Source organism: Carassius carassius, chromosome 16, assembly GCF_963082965.1.
Source record: "Carassius carassius chromosome 16, fCarCar2.1, whole genome shotgun sequence".
Classification (NCBI taxonomy): Eukaryota; Metazoa; Chordata; class Actinopteri; order Cypriniformes; family Cyprinidae; genus Carassius; species Carassius carassius.
The window spans coordinates 7,283,178-7,303,545 of NC_081770.1; the positions used below are offsets into that span (position 1 = coordinate 7,283,178).

Below are 20,368 nucleotides of genomic sequence, written 5' to 3' on the forward strand. Positions count from 1 at the left end.
CTCCAGTTTCTCTGAATCTTTTGATGATGTTGTGCACTGTAGATGATGAGATTTGCAAAGCCTTTGCAATTTGACGTTGAGGAACATTGTTTTTAAAGTTTTCCACAATTTCTTTACGCAGTCTTTTAACAGATTGGAGAGCCTCTGCCCATCTTTACTTCTGAGAGACTCTGCTTCTCTAAGACAAAGCTTTTATAGCTAATCATGTTACAGACCTGATATCAATTAACTTAATTAATCACTAGATGTTCTCCCAGCTGAATCTTTTCAAAACTGCTTGCTTTTTTAGCCATTTGTTGCCCCCGTGCCAACTTTTTTGAGACCTGTAGCAGGCATTAAATTTTAAATGAGCTAATTAAGTGGATAAAAGTGTACAATTTCTCAGTTTAAACATTTGCTACGTTATCTATGTTCTATTGTGAATAAAATATTGGCTCATGTGATTTGAAATTCCTTTAGTTTTCATTTTATTAAAATTTAAAAAACGTCCCAACTTTTCCGGAATTCGGGTTGTAAAACTAAAAGAAATAAATAATTCTATTGCATATTCATCCATACTGTTAGATCATGCCTCCAAGCCAGATAATGCAGATCCAGCCCCAGATGCCAGATCCCCTGTCCCTGTTGTCTGGTAACAGTAATATCGAATACCAAAGACCTGTTAAAAATAAGTCTATTAACAGTCTTCTTTCAGCCAAGAAGTTGACTAAAGAAAAACCAAGAGAACCGCCGGAGATGGAGTGATGATAAAAGAAGAAGAGTTTATTGAACAGTCTTAGCTGTGTATGTTTCAATGCTTAGACTTCGTCTGAGCAGCACAAATTCAAAAAGTATTGTTATATACCAAAACATTCCTCATATCTCTTATTCGTGAAGACAGTCCTTGAAACACATAGTCAAGACTAAACAATGGCAAAACAATATAATATAAATAATATAAATGACTAATCCATAAATTAATCTATGAAATAAGAATATAAATTACTAGAATGTTGAATGTAAATTATATGATTAAATACATTATTATAAATGAAGAATGAATTAATAAATTAATATTAAAAAAGTAAAACGCATAACAAATGTAAAGAAAAAAATTGAATTTGAGGATCCTCAGATCCTTCGTCCTCTTGTGGATCTGATGTCATAAACCAGAACAGCTGCTGAAGCCACGCCCACCAGAGCAGAGAGGACCAATCGGATCACAGTTTCAGTAAAACCACAACAGTGGACAGAGTCTGAGGAATAAAAACATCAAACTGAGATCAGCTCAGTCAATAAACTTAAATATCAGCACCAACATCAACTAATATCAGCTCTGTCATACCTGAACATGTGTGACAGAGTTTGCTGATGTCCAGATGTGTGGTCTGGTTTCTGATGGGATTGTTGATCACACAGCTGTAGCTGTTTTTCTCCTGATATTCCACCTCCAGAGGTAGAGAGAGACTGATGCTGAGATCAGACACACTGATGCTGGACAATAAACTGTTTCCTTTGTACCAGGAGAGAGTCACATGACCCACATTCACCACTGAACACAACAATGAACAATTCTGCTTTGATGATGATGATGAAGAACAGTGTGAAGAGTTACTGCTGATGACAGGAACAGACAGACGAGCTGAAAACATGAGTTAAAAAGTCTGGATAAATCTAATCAATAGTCCTATTTTTCATTTGATGTGTTTAAAAATGGTTTTGTGTTCACATTGAGTGTGTGTGTGAAATGTTTTTAAAAATTTAGTATGTAAAAAATACAAAATAATATATAAGGGCATACAAATGATCTCTTCTCACCATAGACAGAAACATGATATGTTTGTGATGATAGTATTGCTCCACGTAGCTCTAGTTGATATTCTCCAGTGTGTTGAGTTGTGATGTTTGTGATTATCAGAGATCCAGTCTGTTTGTCCAGCTTCAGTCTGTCTCTGAATCTCTCGTCAGGAACATCAAATGTGGAGTAGACTCCAGCAGCTCTCCTGATTTCAGCTATCAGAGACTTATTGGATCCAAAGGTCCACACTATGTCATCATCTTCATGTATTTCAGTAAGATCAGTGAATAAAGTGACAGAATCTCCCTCCATCACTGACACTGACTCACTAAACACACCTGGAGAATAAACAGATTTTACACAGATTAACTTCCTGTTGTTTCATTTGTAAAATGTGTATTAAAGAACAGCAGCAGAGACAGACACTCATTTCATTGTTATGGTGTTTTATCAGCTGTGCAGTAAAATACAAGAGTAAAGTTACACAGATTTCCCCTGCTCAGAGAGTAGGGAGCAATGAACAATTGGAACACAGTTCATGCATGGAGTTCATTTCTAACGAGCTGATTATCTGAATCAGGTGTGTTAACAAAGAGAAATGTGCAAAATATGCAGAGCAGTCGCGCGCGAGGACTGGAAATGAGAACCGCTGCTATAAGAGGACGTTTTGCCTCCAGAGGAACATTGGGTGATGTCAAGTGATTTTGAAACATGACATCTTTAAGCTACTCCCCTTCACCTTTACCAGTGAATATGTTCATATTCGTTTTGTTCATATCACATTTTGAGTTGTATATACACATTATTTGAATTGAATTAATTTGACAGACAGCATTCTGTCAACATCATTGGTCAACATCAGACAGCTGATGTTGACCAAGCTAGCGCCAACCAACGTAACCAGAGCTGCCAACTCTCAAGCATTCACCATGAGACACACGCAATTGGCTCTCTTCACACGCTTTCACGCCACACATCAATTTTCTCACGTACAGAAAAACCACGAAGCAAAGAGGACACGGAGACCAACAGACTACACAGAGCAAACGCAGCTACGGTTAGCCATCGCTAACATTAGCACGTTTATCGAACAGCCTTCGATACATTTCTATGTTATAACTTCCCGAAAAAAATACACAAACATATAAAACAAACTTCTAGCGAAATACTAACAGCATCTAACTTACCAATCCAAAAGAAATGTTGCAAGTTCGGTGTCGAACCTCATTTCTTTCAGGTCCATCAGTTGTCTCCAGCGATTGAAAGCAGTGCCGATGTTTACTCTGGTTCGGCTCCTTTTCTTATCGGATTTGATTTGTGATTCCGAGCGTTTTTTTCCCTGTAGCGGGTGGTGGTCTCTTGCCAAGGGTTTTCAGTCATACTTCCGCTCTCTTCCCTGAACTGAAATGAAGTAGTTGGCTGTACTTTCCACACGATTGACATCAGGTTCAAGTACGCCCAAAAGCCGTGCGAGTTATTCGTGTATTGCAGGTTGGCTGGTGGTTATGGTTGCCCGCATACCGCCTCCCATGGTCGAAACTGGTATTATGACACCTGTTGGGCCGGGGCTAGTAATGCTAATGCTAATTAAGGTTGATATCTCTGCAGCACTATAACTTGACATTTTTTAATGACATCATCGCCTTATTTCTTCTCATTCTTTTGATGCGTGTAGGTCATTTTTTTTAATTTTTACCTCAATTTTTGCACATGGCACCTTTAAAGACTGACTGAGATTTTCTTTTTTGTCTAATAAGAACATTCAGCACTGATTTCAGAAGAAAATGTATATACTACTGCTAAGCTAATATGACGTTTGAGAAAATGCAATTAATCTGCTTTATACCAGTGGTTCTCAAAGACATTGGAGTTAGTTGGATTAAAAAAAAAATGCAACTTTCAATTGTACTTGTTTGCAGCATTGCGGTAAAGTGAAGCTGTATATTTTTATGCTTTGTGATGTATTGTATGTTGAGTTTTGCTTTTAAAAAATGGATTTTACAGATCCTTCACTGTTTCATAATTACTTAAATATATATTTCAGCACAGATAAACTACTGACAGAAACCTCTGAACAGTATGAAATGGAAAATAAGATTACCCAAGATCCCATTTAATTGGGGTTTAGAAAAAACAAGTTTTCATTATTTCAAGTGTAAGAGGCCTTCAATGTTTGATGTATTATCAGTGATTCTGCCAAATATGCCCTTTAGCAGTAGACTCGACTTCAAAATATAAACGTGCTTCACATTTTATAGCAATAAAAAAGAAAAAGACATTTTAATAATTAATCCAGCTGTGGTAAATCTTTATTCATTGATGTGAATGTGTGGCGAAAGCAAGGAAATGTGCCTCAACTTGACCATTTCAGTGTATTCTTAGCACCCAGACAGATATATTCTGTGCAATTGTTTAGATAGAAGGAAACAAGGCAGAATTCAAATTTCAACATTATTTATTCTTCAGACATTGTTCTTTAAATACATATAACAATCTGGACATAGAGCCTCATTGAGATCCCCATATCTCTGGAACTGAAACATGTAGGGCCTTAAATTATAATTACAAAAGAAAAATTAATTAAGAACAAGAATCTAAAATCATATTGTGATATCTTTAATGCTTCTTGAGTTATAGGCATGCAAACTTTGGAAAAAAAATATATTTATGGCACTCAGTTATGTTGCATGCAGTTGTTTTGACAGAAGGACATGAGATAAATCTCTAGTTTCGACATTATTTGTTCCTCATATTTTTGAAAATTGACTAGTGTGAACTGACAAATTCGAAAACTTGTACAATTTAAGGATTAACCTCTGGAGCCAATATTGAAATTCTAATAATCTCTGGAACTGAAACATGTAGGGCCTTAAAAATGAAGATACCAAAAGGCATGTTTGTTTAGTTTGTCTAAAAGGACGTTAAAATATTTTTAATACTTCTTGAGTTACAGAAATGCAAGCTTTGGAGTAAAAATTTTTAAGCAATTTTACCATTTTTGAACGGTCATCATTGGCACATAATCCAACAAAGATTCCTAAAGTCAACAGATTTTAATAACAGACCTAACAATCTAGCTGTAAAAACAACAACATTATGATGTTGCCATTTTTATGAACTCATTTGTTCCCCTTCGTAGTTGTTTGACTCTGAATCTCAGGTGAAAATAGCCTTTTTTGACCCCTCTCTACAAAATAGTGTATTACTCAGTAAATATTTATCCATGACATGTAATTTTTGGCTTTCATTACTATACATGTTTATCTTTCTTCAGAAAAAATATGAGCAAAATCTAAATTTTGTGCCGGGAACGTCTGGTTGAATTGGCACGGAATGACCCAACTTTAACGGTACGGACAGTGCGTGTTATTATCAATCTGTTCAAGAAACAAATGCATCAAAACCAAGGATCTAACAATGCTCACCTACATTTTAAATATAATGAAAGTATATAAATATATAAATAGCAGTGAATATTAACTTAAAAATAAAATTAATTCCTGAAATTAACAAAATAATAGACATAAAGTACCACTTTGTCTATGTTTCCAGGAACAGCTGGTTTAATATCTTCATGACAGGTTAAAAGTTATTTTATTATTAATATGAAGCCTGACCTATAATAAAGAAACACTGAGATTTGGGTAAAATACAAATCTGATTCAGTGTAGAACAGAACAGTGTTTCATACAGCATTGTCAAAAATACCAATGCTTTAGAACCAAGTCATCAAAATACTACAATAAAATGTGGTTCTGGTGTTCATGATGATCAGAGATCTGTTCTGATGATCCAGCTTCAGTCTGTCTCTGAATCTCTCAGTACACTGATCATGTTAGGGCAGAAGCTGTGATTGTCATGCGTATCTTTCAGTGAAGCATGGTTCTGTGATCAGCAGTAAATCTCCATCTGAAGGCCAGAGAGGGGATCTCACGCTGAAACTCCAAATACATGTGACAGAAGAGTCCAGGAAATACCTGTCACTGCAGCTCAATAAACCGAAGATTTAACTGCTTTCATTGATTCAACGAGACTAACTGATGAAAGTGAAAGGTTTTTTTTTTTAACCAGGATTTAATTTTTTTTTAGCAATAAAAAAGATTCACCTTCTGCACCTTCAGTGCTTGGACACCTACATTTCCCCCTACCATTAACTTACAGTCTTTAAACTGTTGAAGTCTTCATAGGGGCCAGACAAATGTTTTTCATTATAAAAATGTAACCATTATATGTTTAGCGTGTGTGTGTGTGTGTGTGTGTGTGTGTGTGTGTGTGTGTGTGTGTGTGTGTGTGTGTGTGTGTGTGTGTGAACTAAAGGAGGATCTAACGGTCGGGGGAGGATTCAGACATTAGATTAACAGTCAGAATGTTTTTGGTGGACAGTATTATTACTTCAGACACTTAAAGAAAATGATTCACGCATTTGTTTTGTTCTGTTTGTTCTTCTGGCGTCTGATTGGTAAGTCATGAAAACATTTTACAGCTTCATTCTGCTTCAGAGCAATAAACTAATGCTACTGTTCAAATTAAAGTATTTTCATCCACTTAGGATTCAGGTATCTATTTGTGTTTTTGATTTGCATGCATCAGAAATCATGAGAAATATACAGAATTTTTAACATTAAATTTAATTGAAAAGCAATGAAGATTTTAGAATTAAGTATATTAGAGGCACAGAAATATTTTAGGGTGGATGGATGGGGGGGGGGTGTTCATTATTACATTTAACTGATTGTTGAACATGATGTTGCAACTCATCTAAATGTATATATGTGTGTGTATATATATATATATATATATATACTGTATATATATATTTTTCTTTTTCTGCAGTAAAAAAATACAGCAGTAATGAACAACTGTAAAAGTGATGTTAATTCATTGGTCAAAATGCAGTAAAACTATGAGGGAGATACTGTGAGCTGGATTTCTCATATATAAAAATATCGCATTCATAGAAGAAATGTATTGAACGTGAGCAGCATTTGTAAACTTGTACTTTCATGCTTGAACTTGTTGAGGTTGACCCGGGGGTTGGAAGCGACACATGCGCTTCGGTTGCTCGGCTCTCCCGCTGCAACCTTCTGCACTTGTGCAGCAAATGTGTTAAATGGCCCCTCGGGCCACTTTTCGGTGCTTTTTTCGACAAATCTCTCATCGGCCCACGACTGTCAACCGCTCAGTCTCTCATTTTATGCATTTTTATCAATTTTTGCCATTTTTCAGTTTTTGTGCAGCGACCGTGCTGCACGAATGCATAACAAAGGCTGCTGCGACCACTGCTCTCATTTTCCAAGTCCTTGAAAGGTGAGCCCACTTTCACGTCGTTCGGTACGCCGTTAGTCTCTAATAAATGTAAATTGAGGACACATATTTCATAATTTGCATATTTCCTCAACTTAGTGCAGCATATCTGTTGGGCGGCTCCCTTTTAGGGTAACGTTTGCATATTAAAGGGTGAGTTCCCTCTCATGTTCCTTGTCAACGCGTTAGTCTGCGAACGTGTGCACAGCTGTGTCCAAAAATGGCCTGCACAAGTCTGACCACTGGACATGCCGCACATAGGCTGCAGTATATTTTCAACCTTTTTTTGGGGGGTTGGAACCTGAATAAAACTATAAATTAAACCCAGATAAAACTATAAAACATGTTTTACACAGTTTGTTTTAAAGTATGCGGTTAGAAGAGGGTAAGATTCCCATGGTGAGAAGCCCATGGAGATTCTCCTAAGATTCTCCCCTGGTGATGCCGTTTAACCAAAAATCAATTTCACATAGTTTATTGTAAAGTATCAATTGTAAACCACCTAACTGCTCATTGCTTTTATTCTTTATTTTATTTTATTTCTTAAAGGGGTCATGCACATTTTAGTCTTCAGATAAGTCATTAAAATGTCATTTACCAAATTTTCTGCCAAACGATCTGATCTAAAGTCTAAGATCATATTGTAATGACAGATGTTTTACACCGATTATTTTAAAGTATAGCAATATTTCATTGCTTTTCTTTTAAAGTTATTTTGACTGGTTAATTGTGTTCAGTTTAGTATTTCTGTTTGCAGCCTGCAAACATATACCTGTCCACCGTATGGCGATGTGGATCTAGAATCCTGAAAGCCCATGGAGATTCTCCTAAGATTCTCCCCTGGTGATGCCGTTTAACCAAAAATCAATTTCACATAGTTTATTGTAAAGTATCAATTGTAAACCACCTAACTGCTCATTGCTTTTATTCTTTATTTTATTTTATTTCTTAAAGGGGTCATGCACATTTTAGTCTTCAGATAAGTCATTAAAATGTCATTTACCAAATTTTCTGCCAAACGATCTGATCTAAAGTCTAAGATCATATTGTAATGACAGATGTTTTACACGGATTATTTTAAAGTATAAAAAGATTCATTGCTTTTATTTTAAAGAAGGGAGTGGGGGTTTATAAGAGGATAAGTTTCTCCCCTGGAAATGCAGTTAACACAGTTTCCCTTATTAGTCTTCAGAGAAGTCTTACAGATAAAATTTGTATAATTTTCAACAAAATACAAAATGAGAACGATGTCCGAAAGGTTTTTTTATTTCTTTATTTAACAGATACATGGTACACATGCAAATGGATCTGTATAGGCACGTATCTCAGGCCTGATTGTTGAGAAATACAGCTCCAAGTACTATGAAAAAAGACCAAAGAGTTATTAAATGTAAATCAATGTCAGTTGGCAGTCATCAGTTTGCATATCCCTTTTTATGAGGGCCACTGCTCTGTCACCCACTCTGTCACTGGTGCTCAGCCACTCTGCATCCTGAAAAATATTGAAAAGATGTTATTTACTAAGGCATACGTGTGCAAATATTAAAGCATATCACAAGTGTGAACTCGTTAAAATAGATTTCTAAATACATTTTGGAAACGCTTTACTTAACGGTCTCTTTGTTCTACATGCTACATGTACTTAGAACCTAGTAATGACTGGTTGACTGGAAATGTAAATAAACCTCAACCAATTCCTACCCTTGTAACCTATTTATTTCTCTTAAAAATGTACTGATTTGTTTTTCTCTGTGTGTGTGTGTGTGTGCTCTTGTTTTTGTGACATATCAGAAATCAACTTGTATAATGGGTATGACACAGGTATAACGAGGAGAGGGTGACTTATGAGGACATAACCCATGTCCCCATTTTTAAAAATGCTTATAAATCATACAGAATGAGTTTTTTTGAGAAAGTAAAAATGCACAAAATTTCCTTTGAGGGTTAGGGTTTGGTGTAGGGCCATAGAATATACAGTTTGTACAGTATAAAAACCATTACGCCTATGGGATGAACCCACTTTTCACAAAAACAAATGTGTGTGTTTGTGTGTGTTTGAGACATTTAAGGTATCTTTTTTTCTTGTCTAAAAATCAACCAATCTCTGCATATGCCTTCTGTGAAGAGAGATTTGACACTATTTCTAATAAGACTCACCAGACCGCTTTCCAGATGCAGGCTCCGTTTCTGGCTCAGAATGTGACTTGCTGTCAGCATCTCGAGGAGCTCTGAGGAACACACTTCAGGAAGAAGTGGAGGTATGTTCCTCACCACCAAGCCCATCCTAATCATTTCCAATAACAGCATAAGAAAAAAAACAGTGAATACAAACACATTTGATGGAATTTTGAGTATTGTACTGCAACAGAAAATGACAAAGCAGTGAGACACATGCACACATGTTCTCAGATGCCCAGGAAGAGAGCTCACACCTTCCTGGAGTGAGGCCAGAGAATTAGCAGGGCCCAACTCATTAGCATTTCAATGGATTCTCTCTGTGTGTGTGTGTGTGTGTGTGTGTGTGTGTGTGTGTGTGTGAGTGTGTGAGAGTGTTTGAAAGAGAGAGACAGAGAGAGAGAGATGTTTGAGCTTGAGAGAGAGCTTGTTTATGTAATTGAATTGTTTATTTAGAGCTAAGCTTTAAATGTGTGTACCATTAACCATATGCCTATATTTGTAAATGCTGGGCAGAAATACATAATGAGACCTTTAAGAGGTCTGACCTCTGACCCCAGCATACAGGCCTGTCAAACTGATACAGTGTTTCATAAGAAAAGAAACAGTGAATAAAAACACATTTGATGGAATTTTGAGTATTGTACTGCAACAGGAAATGACAAAGCAGTGAGACACACACCTGAAACTTGGATCATCATCTCCAAATATATCCAGAATCTCCCTTCCACACATGCACAGACGTTCTCAGATGCCCAGGAAGAGAGCTCACGCCTTCCTGCAGTGAGGCCAGAGGGTATGATTCCTGCTGTTAAAGATTATAAATGAAAAATATATGAAAACATGGTTAATGTACATACTTTGCAAAAAAAAACATCACAAACATGTTTTACAAACTATTAGCTCCAGTATTAAAGTTTACTTAGTGGTGCAGACAGGATGGATGTTGTCCACTCAAATGAATTTTAAACTAACAGCAGGTTTAGCAGGGCCCAACTCATTAGCAGTTCAATGGATTCTCTCTGTGTGTGTGTCTGTGTGTGTGTGAGAGTGTTTGAAAGAGAGAGACAGAGAGAGAGAGATGTTTGAGCTTGAGAGAGAGCTTGTTTATGTAATTGAATTGTTTATTTAGAGCTAAGCTTTAAATGTGTGTACCATTAACCATATGCCTATATTTGAAAATGCTCGGCAGAAATACATAATGAGACCTTTAAGAGGTCTGACCTCTGACCCCAGCATACAGGCCTGTCAAACTGATACACTGTTTCATAAGAAAAGAAACAGTGAATAAAAACACATTTGATGGAATTTTGAGTATTGTACTGCAACAGGAAATGACAAAGCAGTGAGACACACACCTGAAACTTGGATCATCATCTCCAAATATATCCAGAATCTCCCTTCCACACATGCACAGACGTTCTCAGATGCCCAGGAAGAGAGCTCACGCCTTCCTGCAGTGAGGCCAGAGGCCAGAGGGTATGATTCCTGCTGTTAAAGATTATAAATGAAAAATATATGAAAACATGGTTAATGTACATACTTTGCAAAAAGATACACACACACACACACACTAACTATAACTATTAAATTAAATATCTTATTTTGAGCTAAATGGCAATGACGTCAGCACAAATAATACATATTGCATGTTATGTCTCTCTATATATGCGTGTCTCATCAGGCCGGTTCTCTTTGGCTACGTGTCATCATCATCTGTATAACCTAGATGTTTTCAGTTATTAATGTTAATAACAAAAATGAAAACAAAAGCCCTCACCTTCTCCGTAAACAAACAATCCTTTGTGTTAGGCGTTGAAAGCAGGCCTCTGGCTCGGCCTGGACGCGACGGTAACCCGCGGCGAAATCCGTCGTATCCGTCGTTTGATTAGCTCTTTGTAAACGTCTAATCTAGCTGAAAAGAACGCTACATTGTTTATGTTTTTAGGTGCTGTTTTCGCGGAGATATTTGCCGAAAACCAGCGGGCCAGATTAAAAATGGCGGCCGCGCTTCAGAACGCGAGAGTGCTGCCTTTCTGTGTAATATTTCTAATTCAACAGAAATAGTACATAGAACGCCGCATGCCGGAACCCGAGATTCCCAGCATGCCTTGCATACGAAAAGGTTCATTACTGCCACCACTGGTATGGAGTGTGCATCTGAATTGACTACAGGATTGATAATATTTGAGTCTTAATCGGTTTAGTTTTACTTTGTTTGTAATAAAATAAGTAGTTGATTATTCTAAGATAATGAAAAACGACAAATTATATAACTTTGCATACGCAATGGTATGTACATCAGTGTGTAGTATTGTGTGTGTGTGGTGCACTGCAGGATTTACTTGAAATACAGAAATAAATCATATAGTTTTTTAGGATATGAAGATTCAAGATTTAAGATTCAAGATTTTTATTCGTCACATACAAAATTATATATAGCATATATAACCAGCAGTGAAATGTGAGTCAGGTCCGCTCCATGGACAGTGCAGTTATTAAAGAAAACAACACAGATGAAAATATACATAAATATAGCTATGTAAGAATGAAATAAAAGTGAACAATAAAAATATAAGAATAAAATTTAAAAAATATGTATATTGTAGAATTAAATATAGAATGTGAAATAATGTGCATGAAAGTAAACTGTAGTCTTAAATATCAAGACACACAGGAAGGTACAAGAAGCAAAGATTTCTGGAGTTTCTAAGGAGCTGAACAGAGGGACGCTATGTCCAATTTGACCTTTTTGTCATTGCATTGTCATTGCATCAACCACGCTGTCATTGCTTAATTTTTGTTCTTGTTTAAAGTTCTGTGGTTGACATATTCTTTTAACTTCTGCTATTTTAATTTCTTTCTTTTTTCAGTCTCTGCCAGTTGAATTCACAGCCAGAATCGAGGGGGACGTGATCGTGAGGGACTGCTGGGGGCATTTATATTGTGAGGAAATTCTTGGACTGGCGCAAGATGTGCCAAAGCTTTTGCCATGAAGGTAAAGCAGCGCTTTGGAGGCTGTGATGATGATGCACGGCCTAACCCTTTCATTATTTGCAAAGATTTTTAAATGTCAAAAAACACACAAAAAAACACACATGAAAATGTATACAGTTTGTACAGTATAAAAACCATTACGCCTATGGGATGAACCCACTTTTCACAAAAACAAATGTGTGTGTTTGTGTGTGTTAGAGACATTTAAGGTATCTTTTTTTCTTGTCTAAAAATCAACCAATCTCTGCATATGCCTTCTGTGAAGAGAGATGTGACTTGCTGTCAGCATCTCGAGGAGCTCTGAGGATCACACTTCAGGAAGAAGTGGAGGTATGTTCCTCACCACCAAGCCCATCCTAATCATTTCCAATAACAACATAAGAAAAGAAACAGTGAATACAAACACATTTGATGGAATTTTGAGTATTGTACTGCAACAGAAAATGACAAAGCAGTGAGACACATGCACACATGTTCTCAGATGCCCAGGAAGAGAGCTCACACCTTCCTGCAGTGAGGCCAGAGGATTAGCAGGGCCCAACTCATTAGCATTTCAATGGATTCTCTCTCTGTGTGTGTGTGTGTGTGTGTGTGTGTGTGTGTGTGTGTGTATGTGTGTGTGTGTATGTGTGAGTGTTTGAAAGAGACAGAGACAGAGAGTTGTATGAGTATCCCTGCAGCAGATGAATTTCTGCAAGACTGCAAGCCTGTATATTTAATTAAATTGTTTATTTAGAGCTAAGAGGTCTGACCTCTGACCCCAGCATACAGGCCTGTCAAACTGATACAGTGTTTCATAAGAAAAGAAACAGTGAATAAAAACACATTTGATGGAATTTTGAGTATTGTACTGCAACAGGAAATGACAAAGCAGTGAGACACACACCTGAAACTTGGATCATCATCTCCAAATTTATCCAGAATCTCCCTTCCACACATGCACAGACGTTCTCAGATGCCCAGGAAGAGAGCTCACGCCTTCCTGCAGTGAGGCCAGAGGGTATGATTCCTGCTGTTAAAGGTTATAAATGAAAAATATACAAAAACATGGTTAATGTACATACTTTGCAAAAAAAAACCATCACAAACATGTTTTACAAACTATTAGCTCCAGTATTAAATTTTACTTAGTGGTGCAGACAGGATGGATGTTGTCCACTCAAATGAATTTTAAACTAACAGCAGGTTTAGCAGGGCCCAACTCATTAGCAGTTCAATGGATTCTCTCTGTGTGTGTCTGTGTGTGTGTCTGTGTGTGTGTGAGAGTGTTTGAAAGAGAGAGACAGAGAGAGAGAGATGTTTGAGCTTGAGAGAGAGCTTGTTTATGTAATTGAATTGTTTATTTAGAGCTAAGCTTTAAATGTGTGTACCATTAACCATATGCCTATATTTGAAAATGCTCGGCAGAAATACATAATGAGACCAGAGAGCAAAAGCTGGGTTCCCCACCGACAGAGCTCTGCAGTACAGCAAGCGGGAGCAACATCTTTTGTGTTTAAGTTTAGATACTTTCTTGGCCAATGATAAGATCTGCTCTGACAGAAACATTTAAACTTTGTGTGAACCTGCATCTCAATTTAAATATTCTCTCTTTGACAGCAAAATGCTCAAGATGTGCCCCGACTGCAGCGAAGGTGGCTAAAATCATAGAGGCCGAGGGGTGGACGGCCAATCATCCCCGCCCAGAGGACATCATGGCAAAGTGGAGGCCACTCAGCAGAGCACAGGCGCAGAGTGACCCGGCCATCATCAGGGGGGTGACCAGTCAGAAATGGCCGGGTCTGGCTGTGAAGGATTTTGGGGAGCAGAAAGGTATGCACCAATGTCTTATGAGCACAGTAAAATCCTTAAAAAATTAATATAATAACATCATAAACATCACATGAAAAAAAATGTTGTTTTTTTTTACCACAGGAGTTGTTGCAACCAAGGACTTCAGGAAGGGCTCCATCCTGTGTGATTTCCACGGAAAGGTGATCGCAGGTGCTGAGGGCAGGGAGATGGCAGAGAGGCAGGGTGAGCTGGGCCACCTGTTTTTCATTAAACATGGCAGTGAGGACGTCTGCATCGATGCGGAGACCTTCCCCTGTGAGTGCCACCCGTCTCTGGAAACCATAGGGAGATGGATTGCGCACTCCAAGAAGAAATTCAATGTGCAGCCTCGCCACTGCATTGTAAAACTTCAAGATTGAGACAGGCATGTACTGCTCTTTCAGGCCACAAAAGAAATTCTCAAAGATGAGAAGATCCGCTTTGACCACAGCATAAAGAAGAGGTCTTTGCATTAACCATGTTTTCATATATTTTTCATTTATAATCTTTAACAGCAGGAATCATACCCTCTGGCCTCACTGCAGGAAGGCGTGAGCTCTCTTCCTGGGCATCTGAGAACGTCTGTGCATGTGTGGAAGGGAGATTCTGGATATATTTGGAGATGATGATCCAAGTTTCAGGTGTGTGTCTCACTGCTTTGTCATTTCCTGTTGCAGTACAATACTCAAAATTCCATCAAATGTGTTTGTATTCACTGTTTCTTTTCAATACAGTGATGTCTGACAACCTACCCAGACAGACTCGATTACATTTTGTTTGTATTTTATTGTACAAATATATATATATATATATATATATATATATATATATATATATAGTTTTTGTATTTCCTAAATACAATTTCCCTAATTCTATTTCATCTCATTCTTTCTTTCATTAGTTTTGGTGCAATTACAGTCAGTTCCAGATATTTGGATCATTTATTTTTTTCCCTTTACTTGCTGGGCAGAAATATACTGAAAACTTTAAGATTTAACTTCATTGTTTTTTTTTTTCTTTTATTAGGAGGTATATATCATTAACCATATATTTGAAAATGCCAGGCAGAAATACATATCAAAAACTTAGATCTGACCTCTGACCCCAGGCCGACAGGCCTGCAAAATGTAATACACTGTGATGCTGATCAAAAGCTGAAAGGGTTGGCCTGAATGGTTGAGCCTGGACTTGTGGGGCAGAGGAAATGGGTAACATATAGCCCAGATTCAGGACTTTCACTGGTGTTTTGTGTTGCAATAAAGTCAAAAATCATATTAAAGGTTTATAAACCTTATTTAAATTTATAAACTACAAATGTTAAGCAACAAAGCTCTGAATGACCTCAACAAGGCCTACTTGACCCTTGTTCTCTCGGCCTGCAAACAACACACAACACTGAACTTGGGCTCATTTGAAACTGCACAACACATTTGGTCCAAATTTTTATTGAACCCCATACTTATTTTGTAAATTACCATTCAGTATGTTTATTGTATATATTTTTGTGTATTTCTAGATATGTTGTCCACTCAAATGAATTTTAAACTAACAGCAGGTTTAGCAGGGCCCAACTCATTAGCATTTCAATGGATTCTCTCTGTGGGTGTGTGTGTGTGTGTGTGTGTGGGGGGGGGGTGTGTTTCTGTGTGTGTGGGTGTGTGTGTGAGTGTGTGAGTGTGAGAGAGAGATGTATGAGTAATCCTGCAGCAGTTGAATTTCTGCCTATATTTGTAAATGCTGGGCAGAAATACATACTGAAACCTTTAAGAGGTCTGACCTCTGACCCCAGCATACAGGCCTGTCAAACTAATACACTGTGATACATACACACAAACACAAACATCCATATATTTGAAAATGCCGGGCAGAAATACATACCAAAAACTTAGATCTGACCTCTGACCCCAGGCACTCTGTGATGCTGATCAAAAGCTGATAGTGTGCAGTAACATATAGCCCAGATTCAGGCATGTCACTGGTGTTTTGTATTGCAATAAAGTCAAAAAACACATTAAAGGTAAGGATGAAATATTTATTTATATATTTAAAAAAATGTAAAAAAATAAAAAAATCAGTCCTCCTCCTCTTCGTCGTAGGCAAAGTACTGGAGATTAAAAAAACAAACAAACAAATAATTAACACCAGAATTGCAACTAGACAGTTTGACAGACTACACTGAATATATCCAATACCTCCACAGCATCATCATCTGGCCCTTGGAGGGGGAGATTGGGGACGTCCTGGATACAGACAGCCCGGCTCTGCGGAGAGAAAAGCAGCGCAACCACGCTGTCATTGCTTAATTTTTGTTCTTGTTTAAAGTTCTGTGGTTGACATATTCTTTTAACTTCTGCTATTTTAGCAGTATTAAATTTTACTTAGTGGTGCAGACAGGATGGATGCTGTCCACTCAAATGAATTTTAAACTAACAGCAGGTTTAGCAGGGCCCAACTCATTAGCATTTCAATGGATTCTCTCTGTGTGTGTCTGTGTGTGTGTCTGTGTGTGTGTGAGAGTGTTTGAAAGAGAGAGACAGAGAGAGAGAGATGTTTGAGCTTGAGAGAGAGCTTGTTTATGTAATTGAATTGTTTATTTAGAGCTAAGCTTTAAATGTGTGTACCATTAACCATATGCCTATATTTGAAAATGCTCGGCAGAAATACATAATGAGACCAGAGAGCAAAAGCTGGGTTCCCCACTGACAGAGCTCTGCAGTACAGCAAGCGGGAGCAACATCTTTTGTGTTTAAGTTTAGATACTTTCTTGGCCAATGATAAGATCTGCTCTGACAGAAACATTTTTTTGTGTGCATGTATTTTACCCATAAGGAAGGTGACACCAGTGACAGTAACACTAGTGACAATTTCCATGAAAATAATAAAAATCAAATATTGCCACATTGATGGCTCAAGAAAGTGTAATTGTTCAAATAAGATATTGGTTCATGTTAAAATATAAAAAAATTGTAAACCTAAAGTGTTTTTCAATTGTAATATTTCTGTAAGGGACAGAAAAATTGACATTTCCGTAGAATGACCCACAAGTTGTAGTTTAACACCTTGCCAGGGTGGAGCTAACACTCTTTACAGGGTCAAGGTGTTTTTGTGATTGGCTAGTTTGATTACCAACTCAAGGATGACCCAATTTGCAGGTCAACTCTTTAAAGATTTTTTCTTTAACTTTTTTGTTTTTCTTTTAGTCATTTTCAAACAATATTATTTCTACTCACCAAACTCCCACTTCCACAGGATGTGTCTACCCCACTGTCACTGGAGCAGTGAGAGGAGCAGGAGCAGTGAGAGGAGCAGTGAGAGGAGCAGTGAGTGGAGCAGGAGCAGTGAGAGGAGCAGTGAGAGGAGCAGTGAGAGGAGCAGTGAGAGGAGCAGGAGCAGTGAGAGGAGCAGTGAGAGGAGCAGTGAGAGGAGCAGGAGCAGTGAGAGGAGCAGTGAGAGGAGCAGTGAGAGGAGCAGTGAGAGGAGCAGGAGCAGTGAGAGGAGCAGTGAGAGGAGCAGTGAGAGGAGCAGGAGCAGTGAGAGGAGCAGTGAGAGGAGCAGTGAGAGGAGCAGTGAGAGGAGCAGGAGCAGTGAGAGGAGCAGTGAGAGGAGCAGTGAGAGGAGCAGTGAGAGGAGCAGGAGCAGTGAGAGGAGCAGTGAGAGGAGCAGTGAGAGGAGCAGTGAGAGGAGCAGGAGCAGTGAGAGGAGCAGTGAGAGGAGCAGTGAGAGGAGCAGTGAGAGGAGCAGGAGCAGTGAGAGGAGCAGTGAGAGGAGCAGTGAGAGGAGCAGGAGCAGTGAGAGGAGCAGTGAGAGGAGCAGTGAGAGGAGCAGTGAGAGGAGCAGGAGCAGTGAGAGGAGCAGTGAGAGGAGCAGTGAGAGGAGCAGTGAGAGGAGCAGGAGCAGTGAGAGGAGCAGTGAGAGGAGCAGTGAGAGGAGCAGTGAGAGGAGCAGGAGCAGTGAGAGGAGCAGTGAGAGGAGCAGTGAGAGGAGCAGTGAGAGGAGCAGGAGCAGTGAGAGGAGCAGGAGCAGTGAGAGGAGCAGTGAGAGGAGCAGTGAGAGGAGCAGTGAGAGGAGCAGGAGCAGTGAGAGGAGCAGTGAGAGGAGCAGTGAGAGGAGCAGTGAGAGGAGCAGGAGCAGTGAGAGGAGCAGTGAGAGGAGCAGGAGCAGTGAGAGGAGCAGTGAGAGGAGCAGTGAGAGGAGCAGTGAGAGGAGCAGGAGCAGTGAGAGGAGCAGTGAGAGGAGCAGGAGCAGTGAGAGGAGCAGGAGCAGTGAGAGGAGCAGTGAGAGGAGCAGTGAGAGGAGCAGTGAGAGGAGCAGGAGCAGTGAGAGGAGCAGTGAGAGGAGCAGGAGCAGTGAGAGGAGCAGTGAGAGGAGCAGTGAGAGGAGCAGTGAGAGGAGCAGGAGCAGTGAGAGGAGCAGTGAGAGGAGCAGTGAGAGGAGCAGTGAGAGGAGCAGGAGCAGTGAGAGGAGCAGTGAGAGGAGCAGGAGCAGTGAGAGGAGCAGTGAGAGGAGCAGTGAGAGGAGCAGTGAGAGGAGCAGTGAGAGGAGCAGGAGCAGTGAGAGGAGCAGGAGCAGTGAGAGGAGCACGCTGACATGGGCCCAGCCACCATACTGAACTACATAAAGAACATGATCAGGTTTGTTCAGTATCTGAAGACCCACCTCAACTTGTCTGCATCAGATGCTGACTTCTACAGGAAGTGCCAAGCCTACATCGACCTCCTCGGTTCCCTCAGAAAGCCAGTGGCCTAGTCGAACAGCAAGGTCACTTGTAAAACCAGGTCAGTTTCCATTTTGTTTTCTTTCATGACTTCCTGCATGTTGATAGTACTTATATGCTGGCTGTAAATCTGCTGTTATGTGCTACAGACATGGGTGTAATTCTCCGCAACATTGTTGTCTTGTATGTCATCCTAGGTATGACCGGTTCCTTGAAGGTGAGAAGAGCCTTCAGGAGTGCCAGGCACCACACACGAAAACCCTGGCAGATAGCTAATATGTGCCTGATGAAGAAGCCCATCTGACACACATGCAGGAAAAGCAACAATTTTACTCTTTTCGCTCCACTGAACAAAACTAGGTTCAAGGCGGACGCTTGAGATTGTACCGAGATGCAGAGATGACCCAGTCGTACGCCTTCAGTCTGATAATCTCCATCCCACTTTGTTATGTCTTGGGTCTGTTGATAAAAGTTCTCTACTATTGCTGTTTTCACCCCAAACTGTGGCGGCCTGCAGATTCAGGAAAAGCTATGTATGATGTAACGGATGGAGTAGAGCCTCCTGTGGATGATCAGGCCGACAGTGCTTGTGTTCACACCTTTAACAAGAGGATGGGCCGACATGCTGCTACCTTCAACACAACAAACACCTCATCAACAGTTAAAACAAAGGAAAGTGAAACAACTAATGCATCAGTACTTTAAAAATCAATGGTATTTAGCTTGTTTTACTGTTACAGAAATGTTATTATATTTGTAAATTGTTGTATATCTTGTTATTGCATATATTTTTTTCCTTTTCTTAAAAGTAGCACATAATTAGAATTGTTGAGCCAGGACTAGTGGGGCAGAGGCAATTCTACTCTGTAATTCATGTAATTTAGCCTTTACCTTTTGGTTGATCCCAGGGCAAATTTCTCCCCCGGTGCTTTATTGTTAACCTGGTCTCACCAAAGAGGACAGATTTACTCATAGGCCTGGATAAAATGTATTTATTTACTTTATGCTGTTATTGCACTACCTGTGTATGTAAATGTATATTTTGTTCCTGTTCATATGTAGCACATAATTCGTATCATGTTTGGAAAAATCTATTTTTGTCAACCGTATCTTGTTATTGCATATATTTTGTTCCTTTTCTTAAAAGTAGCACATAATTAGAATTGTTGAGCCAGGACTGGTGGGGCAGAGGCAATTCTACTCTGTAATCTATGTTATTTAAGCCCATATATTTTTGGTTGATCCCAGGGCAAATTTCTCCCCCGGTGCTTTATTGTTAACCTGGTCTCACCAAAGAGGGCAGATTTACTCATAGGCCTGGATAAAATGTATTTATTTACTTTATGTTACCCTGGTTACCAAAGGCCTCCAGGTTGGATGGTTCCTCCACTGTTTTTGTGAAATACAGCTTCTCCATCTGTTGGCTTTGTCTTTATTGGCCTTATCCAAGTTGTTCCATTCGCTTTACCGGAAAAAACTGCTTGTTTGAGCGAGCGCCAGCTATCCTGAGGGAAACTTTGGAGGGAACCAGCTACTGTTCGATTAGTCTAAAGTCAGGATTAGATAATCCTTATCATTCTCTCCCCGTT

General features: G+C 39.1%; 2 protein-coding genes, 1 long non-coding RNA gene and 1 pseudogene across 3 annotated transcripts in view; 1 reads left to right on the forward strand and 3 right to left on the reverse strand.

Annotated features, from left to right (window-relative positions):
- LOC132159328 (carcinoembryonic antigen-related cell adhesion molecule 1-like) overlaps window positions 1-20,368 on the reverse strand; it is a 449,528-nt gene that overhangs the window by 32,770 nt on the left and 396,390 nt on the right. The gene's annotated exons all lie outside the window — the stretch shown is intronic.
- LOC132160319 (SLAM family member 9-like) overlaps window positions 748-20,368 on the reverse strand; it is a 145,191-nt gene continuing 125,570 nt past the window's right edge. The window contains exons 2-4 of the mRNA XM_059570087.1: window positions 1,798-2,115; window positions 1,325-1,621; window positions 748-1,235 (exon numbers count right to left, since the gene is read on the reverse strand). Coding sequence (XP_059426070.1) covers window positions 1,111-1,235; window positions 1,325-1,621; window positions 1,798-2,089 — 714 coding nt within the window. The 5' untranslated portion in view covers window positions 2,090-2,115 and the 3' untranslated portion in view covers window positions 748-1,110. The remainder of the gene's footprint in view (window positions 1,236-1,324; window positions 1,622-1,797; window positions 2,116-20,368) is intronic.
- On the forward strand, window positions 9,533-10,169 carry LOC132160375 (uncharacterized). Its single transcript, XR_009437997.1, has 3 exons — window positions 9,533-9,598; window positions 9,817-9,827; window positions 10,016-10,169. It is a non-coding gene; the product is annotated as an uncharacterized LOC132160375 (long non-coding RNA).
- LOC132159245 (phosphatidylinositol 3,4,5-trisphosphate 3-phosphatase and dual-specificity protein phosphatase PTEN-like) overlaps window positions 19,299-20,368 on the reverse strand; it is a 2,019-nt pseudogene continuing 949 nt past the window's right edge.